Below are 18,046 nucleotides of genomic sequence, written 5' to 3'. Positions count from 1 at the left end.
AAACAGGTTCTTATTTTTACTCGCAGTGATTCGATTCGATGATAAAAGTACCAGAAATGAAAGAAAAAAGGTAGATAAGTTAGCTGCAATAAGATGGGTCATAGATACATTTGTAATGTACCTACCTACTCACATGTAAGATAATTAAAGTATCTATGTATTTCTATATAGTTTTTAGTCACCTGGTATATGTTATTTACAATTATGAAAAGTTCTCATGTATAATCACTAATAATTATTTGCTGTTAGAAATCAGAATCAATACTCTTCATAAATATTTTCCTATTTAGAATAAATAAGTTTCGCTAGTTTATTCACCTAATACTTCGTATCTATGGAATAATAATAATTTATTTCTCTTATTTCTTTGTTCGATAAGCTATCCGTATTTGCTATTTTAATATTAATATTTGAGTCCAATCTCTTGTACTCAAATCCATCCAGAAACATCGTTAAATAATTGTAGATAACAGAACTTATATATTCATAGTTTTAAGAAATAACAAGCAGAGTGTAATTTTCATCCTCTAATATAATAAATTTATACATGTCAATATATTCTGTTTAATTCCAAAACAAAGAGTTAGTCCGGAGAAGAAATAAACGCATAGTATTCCATAACAAAATTTGGTGTCAGAACGTGGGATATTAGTAGCAGAGTTCCTCTGATTGCTGATAGAAGGAGAGCTGAGGAATTTTTGAATTGACTTGTTTCCTTCGAGGAATCATTCAAAAAAAAAACTGTCAGTGTGGAAAAATCGCCACTACAACTAATTACATTGGGGTCCAGTACATCCAGTTCGAAATCCAGTTCCAGTCATAACCCAATTGTAGTTCCATCGGAAGTAGAGGTGAACCCGTGGAATAATAGACTATGCGACCAACAACAATATTCTACTTGTAAGTACATTCTATCTTAAATTCTGTCTCATATTTTAAAAATCTTGTAAACGTATGTCTACTTTATATCCTGATATAAGTAACTTATTTGACGAACAAATACCTTCTCCCGACTCAAATTCTCTTTCAAATTCTTCTACTTCTAATTCAAATAAAATGTCAGTATCAATTGAAATAGCTGAAAAACTTCTCATTCGATTTGATGGTACAAAATCAAAATTATACGAATTCATAGACAATTGTGATAAAGCATACAATTTAGTAAATCCGCAATCCAAACCCATCTTATTAGCCATTATAGAAACTAAATTAACCGATAAAGCTAGGGCCATAACTAGAAACAGAACATTTGACGAATGGAAAGATTTAAAAGACTTCTTATTAGATGCTTATTCTGAACGCCGAACTGAAGGTCAGTGGCAATTGGAATTACATTCCTTACGTCAGATGCCCAGTGAAAATGTAATGTCATTTGCAAATAAAGTTGAAAATTGCTATATAAAATTAATAAATACACTTGATCCAGACTTATCTCCAGATGCAAGAAATGCATGTACTAAACTCTTAAAAACTCAAGCACTAAATGTCTTTATTAGAGGATTAAACAAAGACCTCTCTATTTTAATCAAAGCCCGAAATCCAGATTCCTTAGAAAGAGCTGTTGCTATAGCAATTGCCGAAGAACAAGAACAGTTATCAAGACAAGAAATTTTCAGACCATTCTGTAATATTTGCAAACGAAATAACCATTCCTCAAATAACTGTCGATATAAAAACAATTCAGATAGAAATGTTAGACATCTTCAAAATTCTAGTTTTCAAAACCCAAAATATCCTAATTCAAATCTTCAAAGGTCAAATTCTCAAAATCAAAATTATAAACCTTCAAATTCAAATTCCAATTCTGATTTTCCTCCAAACTTAAGAAAAGAAAATACCAACACTTCCCAACGTTTTTGCAGATACTGCAAAAAACCAGGTCACGTTATAGAAGAATGTAGAAAACGCGAATTTAACAATAAAAACAAAAATCCAACAAATTCTTTAAACTTCCAGAATCCTCGACAACCAACGGTCGATTCTCGAGGAGTTCGTTCAGTTCAGGCCGTATCACAACCATCAACTTCTCAGTCACTTCCTATGTAGATTTACCCTTAGTAAATAATTCTAATCCATCCTCTTGCAAGTTTCTAATCGATACAGGCGCAGATATTTCTTTAATTAAATATTCAAAAATACTAAACATTCCAAAAATTTATTCTAAGTCTATTACTCTACGAGGCATTGATAAAAATGTCTTAAATCCAAATAAAACTATATGTAGTTGTAACGTAAATTTCAAGATAAAAGATTTTGTCCAAACTCATGTTTTCTATGTCGTAGAAGACGATTTTCCTCTTCATTTCGACGGTATATTAGGTAGCGATTTTTTTGAAATAAATAAATGCCAAATTGATTATAAAGAAAATAAATTAAACTTTAAAAATTGTTCTATTTCAATCGAATATATAAAATCTCCATTAAACAATGACAATGACGAATTTCTGAGAGATCAAAATATCGAGACAAGTTCTAATATCGATGAAATATTTCCTTATGATGCTAAATCCATAGAGGATCATTCTTATTTAGAAACCAATGATATCCAAATAACCTTAAGTAGTGAAGAACTACTATCCAATCCAATTCAATCTAAATCTAACTCTAAATCCAAAGAAAATTCAAGTCCAAAATGTGTAAAATCCACTGAGATATGCACAAATAAAACTTGTAACTCTTCACGAAATCATAAATCAAAATCCTGTTCAGAAGAAAAATCCTGTTCAGACGATCTTATACTAAATCAAAACTCTAATTCTAACTCAAGAAGTAATAAAACTATTCTATCCGCAAGAACTGAAACAATTGTTCAAATTAAAGTAATAAATAATGAATTAAGCGAAGGATTATGTCCCGAACGCGAAATCTTTAAAGGTGTATTTTTATGTCCTAGTGTTGTTAAAGTAAAAAATGATTTCTTTTTAACCTCAATCGTAAACACTACTGAAACGGATGTTGAATTAAACGATATTCAAGTAGCAATAGAAAAAATTCCAAATTTACAAAACAATGCAAATATACGAAAAATGTCTTCTTATAAAGATAATACGAATTCTAACAGAATTGCTAAATTAAAAAATGCCTTGAGAACAGATCATTTAAATAGTGAAGAAAAATCATCTTTAATTTCTATTTGCAAGGAGTACAATCATATCTTTTATCTGGAAGGAGATCAACTTACCAGTACAAATGCCATAACTTGCAAAATTCCTTTAAATTCTAATGTACCTATTAGCACTAAATCATACAGGTATCCTGAAGTACACAAACATGAAGTCGAAACTCAAATAAAAGGTATGCTAGATCAAGGTATTATCGAAGAATCAACTTCGCCATGGAATTCGCCCCTTTGGGTTGTGCCAAAAAAGGCCGATGCTTCAGCAAAGAAGAAATGGCGAATTGTTATAGACTATCGACGACTAAATGATATTACTATAGGAGATTCATTTCCACTTCCGAATATAGTCGATATATTAGACCAATTGGGTCATTCAAAATATTTTTCAACAATAGATTTAACATCAGGATTTCACCAGATCAAAATGGATCCTGAGGATTCTCCAAAGACTGCTTTCTCAACTCCGTCTGGACATTATCAATATTCACGAATGCCATTTGGATTAAAAAATGCTCCCAGTATTTTTCAAAGGCTAATGAATACTGTCCTCTCAGGAATACAAAATTACAGATGTTTTGTCTATCTCGACGATATAGTCATTCATGCCGATACATTAGAAAATCATAATAAAAGATTAAAAGAAGTATTCGAAAAATTGTCTACATTCAACTTAAAAATACAACCAGATAAGTGCGAATTTTTTCGTCGCGAAGTAATGTATTTAGGACATTTAATAACTGAATTTGGTGTCAAACCGGACGAAAAAAAGGTATGTGCTGTTACAGATTTTCCTATACCCAGAACACAAAAAGATATTAAGAGCTTTTTGGGTCTCACTGGTTATTATAGACGCTTTATAAAAAATTTCAGTGCTTTAACACAACCTTTAACAAAACTGCTGAGGAAAAATGTTGAATTTAATTGGACAAGCATTCAACAACAGTCATTTGAGAACCTGAAATCAATACTTTGTTCAGAACCAATACTTCAGTATCCAGATTTTACCAAACCCTTTGTCTTAACAACGGATGCTAGTAATTATGCAATAGGGTCCATACTTTCTCAAGGTAAAGTACCAGATGATTTACCTATTGCTTATGCTAGTCGTACCTTGAACAAAGCGGAATCAAACTATAGCACAACAGAAAAAGAATTACTTGCAATTGTATGGAGTGTTAAACACTTTAGACCATATTTGTACGGAAATAAATTTTTCATTTATACGGATCATAAACCACTCACATGGCTATTTAATGTAAAAGATCCCGGATCAAGACTCGTTAGGTGGAGATTAGCATTAGAAGAATATAGCTATGAAATTATTTATAAACCAGGTAAATTAAATCAAAATGCTGATTGTTTAAGTCGTCCTCCTTTAACCATATCTGAAACAAATATTTGCGAAGAAAACAAAAACCCGGCAACAATCACCTTACAAATAAACAAAATGAGTAAAGAAAATAATGACACTTATTCACAGTTCTTATCTAAATCCGAAACTATATTAATAACAAATGATAATATAAAAGAAACAAATGAAAAGATTACATCATTTTCACAAAATTTAGCATTGTTTGTTTCCGTAGATTTAAATTTTAATGAGATCGTTCAGAAACAAATAAATAAACAATTCAGTCATATAGAAAAATTGAAAGCCAAAAATCCAAGACTAAATGACATTATATATATTTCTGATCAAAATAAAAACTTTTATTACATATTTATAAAAAATAATTATTGGGACAATACCTCTTATGAAGATATATTTAATTCCCTAATAAAATTAAGAGACTGGTTATTAAACGATAAAATATTAAAAATTTGCCTACCCAGAATAACTTTTAGCTACGATAAATTAAGTTGGGGAAAAATTAGATCTATGATTAGATTTATTTTTAGAAAAACTGATATATCTATTATCATTTATCATGATATACTAACAAATCCTGAACCTGAGGAAATAACTACAATATTACAAGAGAATCACACTAGTCCTACGGCTGGACACTCTGGTTTTCATCGGACATACAATCGTATAAAAAAACATTTCAAATGGAATAATATGAAAAATGATATTAAAAACTTTATAAAAACCTGTGAATCTTGTCAGAAAAATAAACTCGTTAGAAAAAAATTCGTAAAGCCCATGGAGATAACAACAACAAGCTCAAATCCATTAGAAAAAATATTTTTAGATATAGTAGGTCCTTTACCTTTAACCGAGTCAGGTAATAAGTTCATATTAACATTACAAGATGACTTAACAAAATTTTCTCAAGCTTATGCAATTCCGAATCATGAAACCAAGACTATCGCTGAAAATCTGGTTCGTGGATTTATTTGCAAGTTTGGAAAACCCGATATAATAGTTACTGATCAAGGCCGAGATTTTACTTCCAAATTATTTTCTCAAATCGCCAAGCTTTTTAAAATCAGACATATAAATTGTACTGCTTATCATCCAGAATCAAATGCTGCATTAGAAAGGAGTCACGCTACTTTAGCAGACTACCTTAAACATTATATTAAAGCTGATCAATCCGATTGGGACGAATGGCTAGATTTTGCTATGTTTTCATATAATACAACTAATCATACTTCAACCAAATTCACACCATATGAACTAATATTTGGATATACACCTAATCTACCTAGCAGTATAATACGACCAGTAGAACTCAAATATACATATGAAGATTATTTAGATAATTTAACACTTAAGCTTAGAAAATCTCATGAGTTAGCAAAAACGAATCTATTAGAATCTAAAGTAGTCAGTAAAAAATATTATGACCAAAAGATTAATGACACCGTTTTCTTAGAAGGACAATTAGTATATCTCCAAAATGAGCAAACAAAGAAGGGTCAAACCAAAAAACTTACACAAAATTATAATGGACCTTATAAAATTCTAGAGATAAATTCTCCTGTCAATTGCACAATTTTAGTAAATAAAAAACCAATAAAAGTTCACATGAATAGATTGAAACATGCTTTTGTTTCAGGTATGCAATAATATGGCTGACAAATAGTGAACAAATTCACAAGAAATATACCAATACTCCTATCAACAAATCACCTGGAATCTATTACGAACACATAAAAAATGTTCAATTTATTGAAACTCATTGGAACATATTAAGTCATATTCCTTTACAACCTTTTACAGACAAATTAAATTTTGTAGATCTCACCTATCAAAAAACATTAAGACTGTGTCAAAACAAACCAGTTCTTATTGAATTACGATTATGCGATACTTCACTAAAACTCTTAGGACAAATCATACCTAGACTCTTTCAAGATGAACAAACTTTAAAAAACATAATTCTGCATGAACATTTTAGACCAAAACGCGCTCTATTTAATGCAATTGGATCTGTTTTCAGGACCTTATTCGGTACCTTAGACAGTGATGATGCTGAAAATTTCAATAATGCTATTAACAAAGCTGAAAGTAACGAAAATCATCTTCTTGATTTACTAAAACAACAAATTCATGTAGTAAAAGCCACGATTGCAAATTTTAATAACTCTATTACAAATCTAGACCGAAACAAAGTGATTTTTGATAAAAATTTTGAATCAATTACCAATTACACAGATAAAATGAATAATAAATATTTTAATTTAGATTTAAAACAAAAAATTGAAGAACATTTTACCTTACTAACTTTCTTTATAACAGAATTACAACAAGAATATTCTACTTTAATAAACGTTATTCTATTTGCAAGAAATAATAACCTTCATCCTTCTGTTATAACACCTGAGCAACTAATTCAAGAATTATCTAAAACGGTAACGCATTTACCTAGTACATCGACTTATCCATTTCCATTGACTATCGATTATGCTCATAAATATTTCGATATCATTTTACTTAAATATATATATTTTGATAACAAGATTTTAATTACGGTTAGTATACCTTTGGTTAGTAATACTCCTTATTCTCTTTTTAAACTAATATCTCTTCCTATAATTCATCCAACATTAAAGAGACTTACCTTTATTCTTCCATCTGTCAAATATCTTGTTCTTTCAGAAAATAGAAACATTTATGTTACTATTGATACATTAGAAGACTGTTATTCATTAGATGAAGAAAAACTTATTTGCAAAAATCCTGATACTTTCCGATTTACACACACTAATCCAATTTGTGAAACTGAATTGTTAACTTCAATAACAAACATACCATCTAGTTGCGATACTCGTATAATTCAAACAGAATATGAAATTTGGCATAAATTAAACAAACCAAATTCTTGGATATATGTTTTACCCAAACCAACAGATTTAACTTTAAGCTGTCAGACTAGTACGCCAATATCTATTGTTCTTTCAAACACAGGTATTTTTTCTACTTCGAATAATTGCAAAACTTACACCGGATCAACTATTTTGATATCTGTCTCAAATCCAAAAGAAAGTAATTTTCAGTCTATCATTCCAGATTTATCCCTTCCAGAAGTCTGTTGTGATGATATTAAGATAAATAATGAATCCAAATTACACCTTGTTCCCTTACAATTAAATAATCTCGATCGAGATGCATTAAATTTAGCAAGCCATAAACTAGATAATTTAGAGAAAATGACCTCAGAAACAAATATTAATTTTTCAGACACAATAAAAAATAGTTCTTATTTCACTTATGCAATCTTATTTTTGATAAAATGTATGTTACTTTATATTTTATACAGGATAATTAAATATTTTTACCGACGATTTCGTAGAAATCCGTCACATAGTTGTCAACAAATTACAAATTGTTTAACACTAAATATATGTCAAAGTAAACGAAAACATGTACATGAGACAGATTTAAGTATAGATTGTAAACATAATAAAGACAATAATTATAGTGAATCCAAAAAGTGTGAAGAGACTAGTTTCACAGAGACTACACCGATAAGACGAAGTGAAAGACTATCGAGACTAAAAGAAACTATTTAAATGTGTTAAAATAAAATAATAATGTATACAAATGTTTTATACCATTTAAATGAAAATTCATTTTACAATTATTTTCATTCTTACAAAAGGAGGTGTAATGTACCTACCTACTCACATGTAAGATAATTAAAGTATCTATGTATTTCTATATAGTTTTTAGTCACCTGGTATATGTTATTTACAATTATGAAAAGTTCTCATGTATAATCACTAATAATTATTTGCTGTTAGAAATCAGAATCAATACTCTTCATAAATATTTTCCTATTTAGAATAAATAAGTTTCGCTAGTTTATTCACCTAATACTTCGTATCTATGGAATAATAATAATTTATTTCTCTTATTTCTTTGTTCGATAAGCTATCCGTATTTGCTATTTTAATATTAATATTTGAGTCCAATCTCTTGTACTCAAATCCATCCAGAAACATCGTTAAATAATTGTAGATAACAGAACTTATATATTCATAGTTTTAAGAAATAACAAGCAGAGTGTAATTTTCATCCTCTAATATAATAAATTTATACATGTCAATATATTCTGTTTAATTCCAAAACAAAGAGTTAGTCCGGAGAAGAAATAAACGCATAGTATTCCATAACACATTCGTAACGAATTGCAAAGACAATTACACTCTTGGTGAATTTTTAACAATTGATGAATGTTGATACCTTTCCGAGGGCGTTGTAGTTTTCTTCAATATCTTCCCAACAAACCGCGAAGTATGGACTGAAACTTTTTATATTGTGTGACGCAAAAACATTTTATGTGTCAAACTTTGAAGTTTATTGTGGTAAGCAGCCCGAAGGCCTCTACAGCATGCCAAATACACCTAGTGCAATTGTGCACCGTTTGTTGAACGAAGTAAAAGGTACTAATCGGAACTTGACATGTGATAACTGGTATTTAAGTTATCCGCTAGCGAAGGAATTATTGGAAGAGAAAACTACCACGATTGGGACCATGAAAAAAAAAAAATAAACGGGAAATACCGCAAGAGTTTTTACCTCATAAAAATAGACCTTCGTTATTTGGATTCCAAAAAAATGTAACATTGATTTCCCATGTACCGAAAACAAATAGAGCGGTTGTATTGATCTCAACGATGCACGAGGATGGATATATAGATCCAGTGTCGAGTAAACCTGAAATCATCTTACAATATAACTCAACCAAAGGTGGAGTTGATACTGTTGATAAAATGTGTAGCACATACTCAGTATCAAGAAGAACAAGACGATGGCCATTGTCTATATTTTTCCAACTCATGAACATGGCGGGAATCAATGGACAACTTCTCTATAATGCAACTCATGTCAATGCAGCTTATAAGCATAGACGGGAATTTTTGAAAGTTCTTTCTTTAGGTTTGATGAAGCCATACCTCTCTGAACGCACCAGTATTCAATCACTGCCAAGTGATATAAAAGGTTTTCTGGCGAAATATAAAAAACCAACAGAGGACAATGAGGAACCACCTGCAAAGATCAGAGCGCGGTGTTTCATTTGCGGTAGGAAAAACAATCGAGTCACAACAATTATCTGCGGAAGTTGCAATAAGTCAGTTTGCAAACAACATATGACAACAGTTGTTACATGCGATTGTTGCAAAAATGGAGAAGCAAGCAGTGAATAATACAAACTAACAGTGACACATGTGAAGTTTTCATTTTAAGAATTTACTTGTTTTCTTGAGTTATTTCTTTGTTAAGATTTTGTCTTTAAAAAAAAGTATTTTTTATTTATATCATTAAAAATGCATAAAAATTAAGGAATCATGTTTTTATCCCTATACATTAATATAAATAATTCGTATGTATTGAATCTGATATTAATAAATATGGTGTATAGAATACACCGCGCGGGTAGCTGCGTGAGATTTTGGAGCGCGGGTAGTTAAAAAAATATTTCCGTTATGAAACGGACCACCATTTCTCCTTCATAGGACAACTTTAATCATATGTTGCGATGTTGCCTTTTTTACTTCACGGCTTGTAACTTTAGGTGGCTGTGACTATGTTGAACTATAAACCATAGATAAATAATATAGTGTATACAGATAGATAGGCAACTCTATATATAAATTTGGTTTATTAACACCACTGGTAAGCAGAGTCATTGGGCGCGTTCAGCAGACGGAGCTGCTCCACAACTGTTGAGTAAAAGTCTGCAAAATCAAACCGCTACCGATACGCTACTTCCGGAGCGGCCTGTCAAATTTGGTAGCGTAAAAATGTATCGCTACCTCCATCCAACATGTTGAGAGAAATGAGAAATGTCATTCATGACATTTCTGTACTAAAATTGAGGGTTAGGTGTTTGTTTGTTTTGTTTTTACGTTTTTACTTCCAGCCATATATTACTTTATTATATGGACATATCCATTGAATTTATTTAACTTGTTTAGAGGTATTTCTTGATTGGATTTCTAATTCCTTTCCAGCTGTTTCCTAATAACAAAAATGTTTGGTTCCATTCCTTCATGTTTTGTTCATACTTTCTTTTCACTTCATATATTAGCTATTAAAAATGTTTACGTCGAAATTGATCATTACTTATAGTTAATGTTATCTAAAAAGAAAACTCTGAAAACTTTTGTTTTCTACATCTCTATAACTTTTATTATAATTTCTTCCCACTACAGCTATTGCAGCATTTTGTCTTTCTCAATTGACAAACAAATGTCTGCTTTACACTTTATAGTCTCTGAACAAATAAAGGAGGGGAAAGCTGTATGTCTCAAATTGGTCATTCAGAATTATATCTGTATATTTTAATACATCTCACTGCCATGAGAAGCATAATGTGATACACGGGTAATACGATTTTACAGCCGCGAGAATCAAATATCGAATACACACGCATTTGTAATGCTCACACATCACAAATTATGAAAGCTCTGAGAAGCAATTGTGGTCTCTCATATCAAAGTATCATTAATGCAGTTTAAACGTAGACGGCTGTAAGCAACAGAAACTATATTTGGCCTCTGAAATATGTGAACCAATGTTTGATTCTCACAGCCTGAAAAGTGGGTTACTGATAAAAACTACTTAAGTCAACTATTATATATTTATTTTTTAACGAAAACTATTATTTAAATACATTGTTATTTTAATAAGAAATTAACAAAAACTTTATATATTAAAAAAATATTGTTTTCATTACACTATTTAGTTTCTCTTGTTTTTTTTTTAACTCATTTTCACAGTATAAAGAATTGCACAGAGTACACAGTGAAATCAACAAACACCTACGGGCTAACAGTTGGAAATAAATAATATTCATTTAGAGCAAAATTGTATTTTTCTGTAAAATGGCCTATATCGTGGAAATGGACATATAATTGTAATAAACGATATTACATTGATAAACACGGTCGCATGAATCATATGGACTTGTTTTTGTGTGAATCGGCATGTGATGCACACTGCTGTAATATACGATATCAGTCAACAAGGCTGCGTGAATCATATAGTGATTCTCACCTCTAACTAACACAAATTAAGGTTTTTTTTAAAGAAATGTGTAGATATATACTTAGATTTTAATTTTGTGTGTATATAGAGTTAAAAAGATATACAGCCAGAAGGGTCCTTTTTTTTCACTATGGTGCAGTGTGAGGGTTCATAAATTTCTTAATATAAGGATTTGAAATTGTTCACTAAACGAATTATTATGATATAAAAGGTGAAGTGTGCATGTAGAGTCTGTTTTTTGTTGTTGAAAGCTCTTTTGTGTTCTGGTATACATTTGTTTAAGGTTCTACCGGTTTAACAGATGTAATATTGTATGTTGGGTTTTTGATTAAGTTTGTTATACCCCACTGTATAAATGTTTTTTTATGTTGGCTCTGGTGCTTATTATATTTGCTTAAGTAATTGTTTGTTCTGAAAGCTGGTGTTATTCCTCTCTGTTTCTGGTTTTTTAGTTCTGTTGTTATCATGCCTATAGATGTAATTATTGTTTCAATTCGTTGATGGTTTTATTACTTACATATCAAAGTCTTTCTTTCAGGCACTATATAGCTTTCCTTATTTAGATGGTAATTGTGTGTAATGTTTAATCTAATTGTCAACTATCTAATATGTTGTTTCCAAGTAAGTGAAAATTTACTATATATTTACTAACGATTTAAAATGCTTTAAAATAAACAAATGCCAGGCCGAAGTCTGCAAAAGGATATTGATCGCCTCTAAGTGGAGCACACAAAATGGTATTTGGATGCGTCAAAATGTCATAGTTTTCATTTGCACCTTCCTCATCCCCCAATAATATTCGAATATAGTAAACACAATTTAACCATATATTCTACTTTTGAAACCAAGGATCTAGGTGTGAACCTTGACTCTAACTATAAATCACACATTTCCACAACAATACAGAAATCTATGAAGCTACTTGGATTTGTGAAGAGAACCATCAAAGATTTTTCTTACATCTCTGCTATTTGATCTCCTTCTCCATGGTTAGATCCCTTTTCATTTACTGGTCTACAGTTTTGTCCCCTATTACATTGCATCTAAACTGAAACTTAAGACTGTCCAATTTTCTGTCATGCCATTGTATAGATGCATGTATACTGTGAATATGTTGCATTAGAATGTATACTGAACTTCTCTTGAGGTATATAGAAATCAAAGAGACTTAATAGTTCTATTTAAAATTATCAACAGCCTGTGCACCTGCTTCAAACTTCTCTCCAAAATATTTGTTTATTATTCTCCAATATTGCAACTAGGTATGTGCAAACTTTTTATATTCTTTTCATAGATTCAATTACTCTTATAACAGCTTTACTCCCAGAACTCTTCTATTAGCTAACTCTTCAAAGAAGCTCCAAATTTTTAATCTATCAGTTTTCCCCTTCAAAAGTGATAATTCTGATCCAACTTTGTAATACTTTCGACTTCAGCTTTTGTATTGTGTTTAGTGTTACATTATCTGCATGCATTAGATAACTTAATACCATTATACCTTGTGACTTTTTCTGAATTGATTTGTTATCTTATTTTGTGACTGTATATGTTATTTTTTTTTTTTGTAATCATACTATTCATATATTCTTCTTCCAAATCAGTTTATTGTATTAACTACATTTATAGCACTGTAAATAAAACTTGTAAAATGTTGTAAATAAAATGATATATTTTTAGTAGCTTTTGTTTTATTAAAATTAATTATTTTACAGAGGAAAGTGTGTTTATAAGCCAAATAAGAAAAGTTTGTAAATATAACATAAATATTAATGAACCAAAATATATACAAGTATCATCATTCTATTTGCCTTTTCACCACATTAATAGATGTTCCACTTTTTATCTAAAGGAATTGTAGGGTATTGAATTGAAATGGGTATAACTCCTAAATTTCCTAGTTGCTGAGTAATTACCTAAAATATTTATATGTAGTTTTCAAAGAACTAATAATCTTTACTAAAACCTACTTCATCACATTCCCTACTCATGCGAAAATGCTTTACAAAAAGATCTCCCATATATTATTGGTGAATGGTTTCCTCATAAAAATTTTGATTAGGAGGCACTTGAGCTCTCTCAACATTATTTAGCTCTAATTCTTCATTTTGTGTCAACTGATCCACAACATTTCCAATTAGCTGGATAATATTTTCCTCGTCCGCAAGTTCTTCCACTAATACTCTAATTATGTCATTCCTTTCTATATTCCTATTATATGAATGTGACGTAAAGTTAAATAATATTTAAAAGTCAAGCTAAATTGGCAATCTACTGACAAACGTAAACAAAGAACAAAAATATTTAATTTTAAAATGACAAATTATTTGACATTGACAGATAAGGTAGCGGTAGCGGAATCCAGCAGGTTTTGACTTATGACATTTGGTCCAGCGCTAACCGATGGATTCGGAAGTAGCGGAGCGGTAGCTGCTCCGTCTGCTGAACGCGCCCAATACTAATCACCATTTGGCGGGAAATTCAAATGGTCAAGTATTAACTTTATCCCTTTAGCGCTTCTGGTGGGTCATTTCGGTACTAATTAAAATTTAGTGGGAAATTCAAAATATTTTATTATTTTCCAATGGAATAATCTCATATATCGTGAGTGATGTGATAATACCTATCTGCTTTTTCATAAGTTTTGTAGGGAGACGAAAAACTTTATTTAGAGTCACCTCCTGTTTTCATATGATATTTTTTTGACTTGTTTTGTAGTAAAGTCATAGAATTTACTATAAAACAAGTCCAAACTTACATATAAAAACCGGAGGTGACCCTAAAAAAGTTTTGCGTCTCTCCTACAAAACTCATGAAAAAGCAAATAGAGATATTGCCAAATCACTGACTATATAATATTATTAAAATAAAATATCATAACTTATTAAGCTTGTAAGTAATACTCATAAATTATTTGCAACAAGACAAACTGGAAATGTGAGTATATTAATAATATTCTTAAGTTGCAAAATATATAAGTTTTTATTATTTCTTCTGTCAAATGTGGCTATAAGGAAAAGGACATATAAAAAAATTATACAATTTTTTTTTCTAAATATATGTGTATTTATTTGCTGTTTCTGATAAAATAGATATAAAATATATTTATTACATTGATATAATATACTTTGATCATTTAATAATAAAATTCTATAACTGAATAACATATCATGAATTTACATAGCTCATGATTTTAATTTATCTCATTTATCTCATACTAGCTCAAATTAGTGAGATGAGGTTGCAAGAAGCAGAAATACAGCTAGAAGAAATGGAAGATGAAAGAGAGAAAGATAATATCCTAACAGAGGAAAAAGTCATCAAAGCAATACAAAAACTGAAAGAAAACAAAGCTCCTGGATTAGTTGGCATACCATCTTAACTTTTAAAACATGGCACAAAAAATCTGACCTATAGTATACGTAGACTAGTAAAACTGATATGGAGGCAGGTGAAACTACCTGAATACTGGAACGTAGGTATAATTGTACCTATACACAAGAAAATGAACTAAACAGTTTGTGATAAGTAGAGATGCATTACCCTGCTAAATGTGACCTACATTCTTTACAATCGACTGTCGCGATATTGTGAAAGCATAATAGGAAAATATCAGTGTGGGTTTCAGGAAAATATCCATCAAATATTCCTTTTAAGACAAGCTTTAGAAAAAACATATGATTATGGAATTGATACTTATCATTTGTATGTATATTTTAGATGTGCCTATGAAAATGTAGACTGAAACGCACTATACAAAGCCATGGTAGAATTTAATATCCCAATACACTTAGTGAGGTTGCTGAAAGCAACCCTCTCAACAGTTGAGTGTAAGGTTATAGTGCAGAACGGAATATCAAGAACTTTCCAGACACAAATAGGTTGACAGAGAGATAGCCTATCATGCCATGTATTCAAGATTGTTCTTAGTGAAAGCTATTAGAGAATCCGGAATAACAACAAGAGTGACCATTATTAATGGGAGTATACAAATACTAGCATATGCAGACGACCTTGATATCATAACAAGAAGAAGGGTGGACCTGGTTCAATCGTTCACAGCATTGGAAGCAGCAGCAGAAAGAAAGGGACTACATGTTAACACTAATAGATATATGATATACATGAAGAGTATATGAAGGTCAAAAATAATAATCAAGTAGAAAAACCTGAAGATCTAATGGTTGGAAAATATACTTTCGAAGGAGTAAGGGAGTTCATATATCTAGGCTCACAAATAAACCACTGTTATTTTATAATAGAAAAATTAATCTTGTGTGACTTGAAATACTAATTAATATTTTGTTGGGAAATAAGCCACAATAAAGTTAAAAAGAAGTTTATTAACGTTTCAATTTCCACTTCGGAAATCGTTCTCAAAATACAAATTTTGTTTTTGTTACTTAGTGAAAAAATTTTTCTAATAATTTAATTTTACAGTTCTCCAAGAAAGTAACGCACCACTTTAAAATATTAAAATATTTTATTAGCATTAATAAAAATTTCCATTGTAATGTTATATTTTGCAAGCCCTTGTATATGCTATTCGTACACTCTATATTTATTGACTGTGTTTGATCGCTATAGTTTTTTTTGCAACAAAACAAAAAGGAGCAAAAAATGTACTAATTCTATAAATATACTAATTTCCAAAAACTCATGAATTTTATTCGGCTACTGTTTAATTATTGATTATTGTTAATTATGTTTATTATGGAGCGTCAATCACGTAATTTAACCCGAGATGAACGTGTCCAAGCAGTGATACTGTTAGAAGAAAGTTGGAGTTACCGAAGAATTGGTCGTCGGTTTAGTGTGTCCCACACATCCGTCTCACGGGTGTTAGAAAGATTCCTCGAAACAGGGGATCATACTCGCAGACTAGGGCAAGGAGGCAAGGACGAAACCAGGTAACTACCCCTATTCAAGATCGATTTTTAAGAATTTCTGCTCTTCAGCAACGATTTGTAACACACCGAAGTCTACAAATTCAGCTTTGAGACGTGCATGCTATACAAATTAGTACTGAAAGTGTTCACCAGCGACTTAGGGAATACAACTTAACACCTAGGATTGCCTCCCGAAGTCCTCTATTAACTGCAGAGCATCAAAGGAGGAGACTACATTTTGCCAGAGAACACGTTAATTGGTTAGATGCTGACTGGGAACGAGTGCTATTTACTGATGAATCCCGATTTTGTTTGTACAATAACGACAGACGTGTTCGTGTGTTGCGACGACCCAACGAACGATATGCTCAGTGTAACTTCTCACACACCACATTTTTTGGTGGAGGATCCGTTATGGCGTGGGGTGGTATTTCTTTGACCGCACGTACGGACCTAGTGGTCATACAAAATGGAACTGTTACAGCTGAAAGGTACATATTGGAGATCCTGGAGCCACATGTAGTACCATTCGCTCCTTATATCGGTGAAAATTTCTTACTAATTCAAGATAATGCCAGACCTCACGCTGCAAAGATCGTCAGAAATTATCTAGAAGAGGTAGAAATTAACACTATGAAATGGCCAGCACTTAGTCCGGATTTAAATCCGATTGAAAATCTCTGGGATATCCTTGGTAGGCGATTAAGAGTGACACCGATCCAACCAAACAACTTACAGGAAGTGGGAGAGAGGCTGATCCAGATTTGGAGAGAACTAGACCAAAATGAAATACGGCAATTAATTTTAAATATAGGCCAACGATGTGAGGCTGTTATACGTAGTAGAGGTGGATACACTCGTTATTAAGACTTTTTTCATATTTTAGTTTACTTTTCTTATCATTATTTATTTAGAATTTTCCGTTTTATTTTTTTTTTCTCCTGTACTTCAACATTTTCTGATGATTAGACAAATTGTTATAATTACTAATAAAATGTAAAATAAATCTGGAGAATTTTAATTTTTTATTCTTTGCCTGTTTACAAATGAAATTGATTTATTGAAGTGGTGCGTTAATTTCTTGGAGAAGTGTATCTGACTCAATCATATTGACAATTCAGACCAATATTATACATTTTAGAGTAGAAGACTTTTAAAATGATATTGACAATATTGGTAAGTTGCGTTCCTGGGACGACTTTAATATAAGATAGTTCATTCGATTACATGAAATCAACTTTAAATATTTTTTTTGCGCCAATTGTTTTATACTGTCTGCATATGTTCTTTTTGGTGTCTTTCCTTTTAATATTTATTATTATTAATTACCATTAAAATCTGTATTGATTTAATGACTAACTGATTATATGAAGAGTTTGGATATAATAATGCATTGCAGCAATATGTTCTTGCATCAATAAATCTAGATTCTGCTATACTCAGATCTTTTTTTCCAACTAGGTCTGCCCTGCATATTTTACATCTTTTGATTTTTTTTAATAATTTTTTTGCTACATATCCAGATATATATGTTAATTTACCTTTGTCAATGTCATTTAAATTTGGAAAAGTGTTTATTTGATTTAGAATTATTATATT

General features: G+C 30.8%; 1 protein-coding gene and 1 long non-coding RNA gene across 2 annotated transcripts; one reads left to right on the top strand and one right to left on the bottom strand.

Annotated features, from left to right (window-relative positions):
* The first annotated feature begins 115 nt into the window (after positions 1-115).
* On the top strand, positions 116-8,688 carry LOC140452990 (uncharacterized). The gene is made up of 2 exons (XM_072547296.1): positions 116-900; positions 6,124-8,688. Exons 1-2 carry the CDS (start codon positions 875-877, stop codon positions 8,078-8,080), a joined length of 1,983 nt encoding a protein of 660 aa, XP_072403397.1. The 5' UTR covers positions 116-874; the 3' UTR covers positions 8,081-8,688.
* A 4,287-nt stretch (positions 8,689-12,975) lies between these two features.
* On the bottom strand, positions 12,976-13,859 carry LOC140431123 (uncharacterized). Its single transcript, XR_011949611.1, has 2 exons — positions 13,529-13,859; positions 12,976-13,474 (listed from the first exon to the last, which is right to left on the bottom strand). It is a non-coding gene; the product is annotated as an uncharacterized lncRNA (long non-coding RNA).
* Between the last annotated feature and the right edge of the window lie 4,187 nt (positions 13,860-18,046).

This window comes from Diabrotica undecimpunctata, unplaced genomic scaffold, assembly GCF_040954645.1.
Source record: "Diabrotica undecimpunctata isolate CICGRU unplaced genomic scaffold, icDiaUnde3 ctg00000568.1, whole genome shotgun sequence".
Lineage (NCBI taxonomy): Eukaryota > Metazoa > Arthropoda > Insecta > Coleoptera > Chrysomelidae > Diabrotica > Diabrotica undecimpunctata.
This window is presented reverse-complemented; position numbering and strand designations above follow the sequence as displayed.

Bases quoted from the DNA above. Each gene is read 5' to 3' on its own strand.
- LOC140452990 (XM_072547296.1), top strand. From the start codon at position 875: ATGCGACCAACAACAATATTCTACTT. The intron at 901-6,123 runs GTAAGTACATTC...CTTTTGTTTCAG, and splicing joins CCAACAACAATATTCTACTT to GTATGCAATAATATGGCTGA.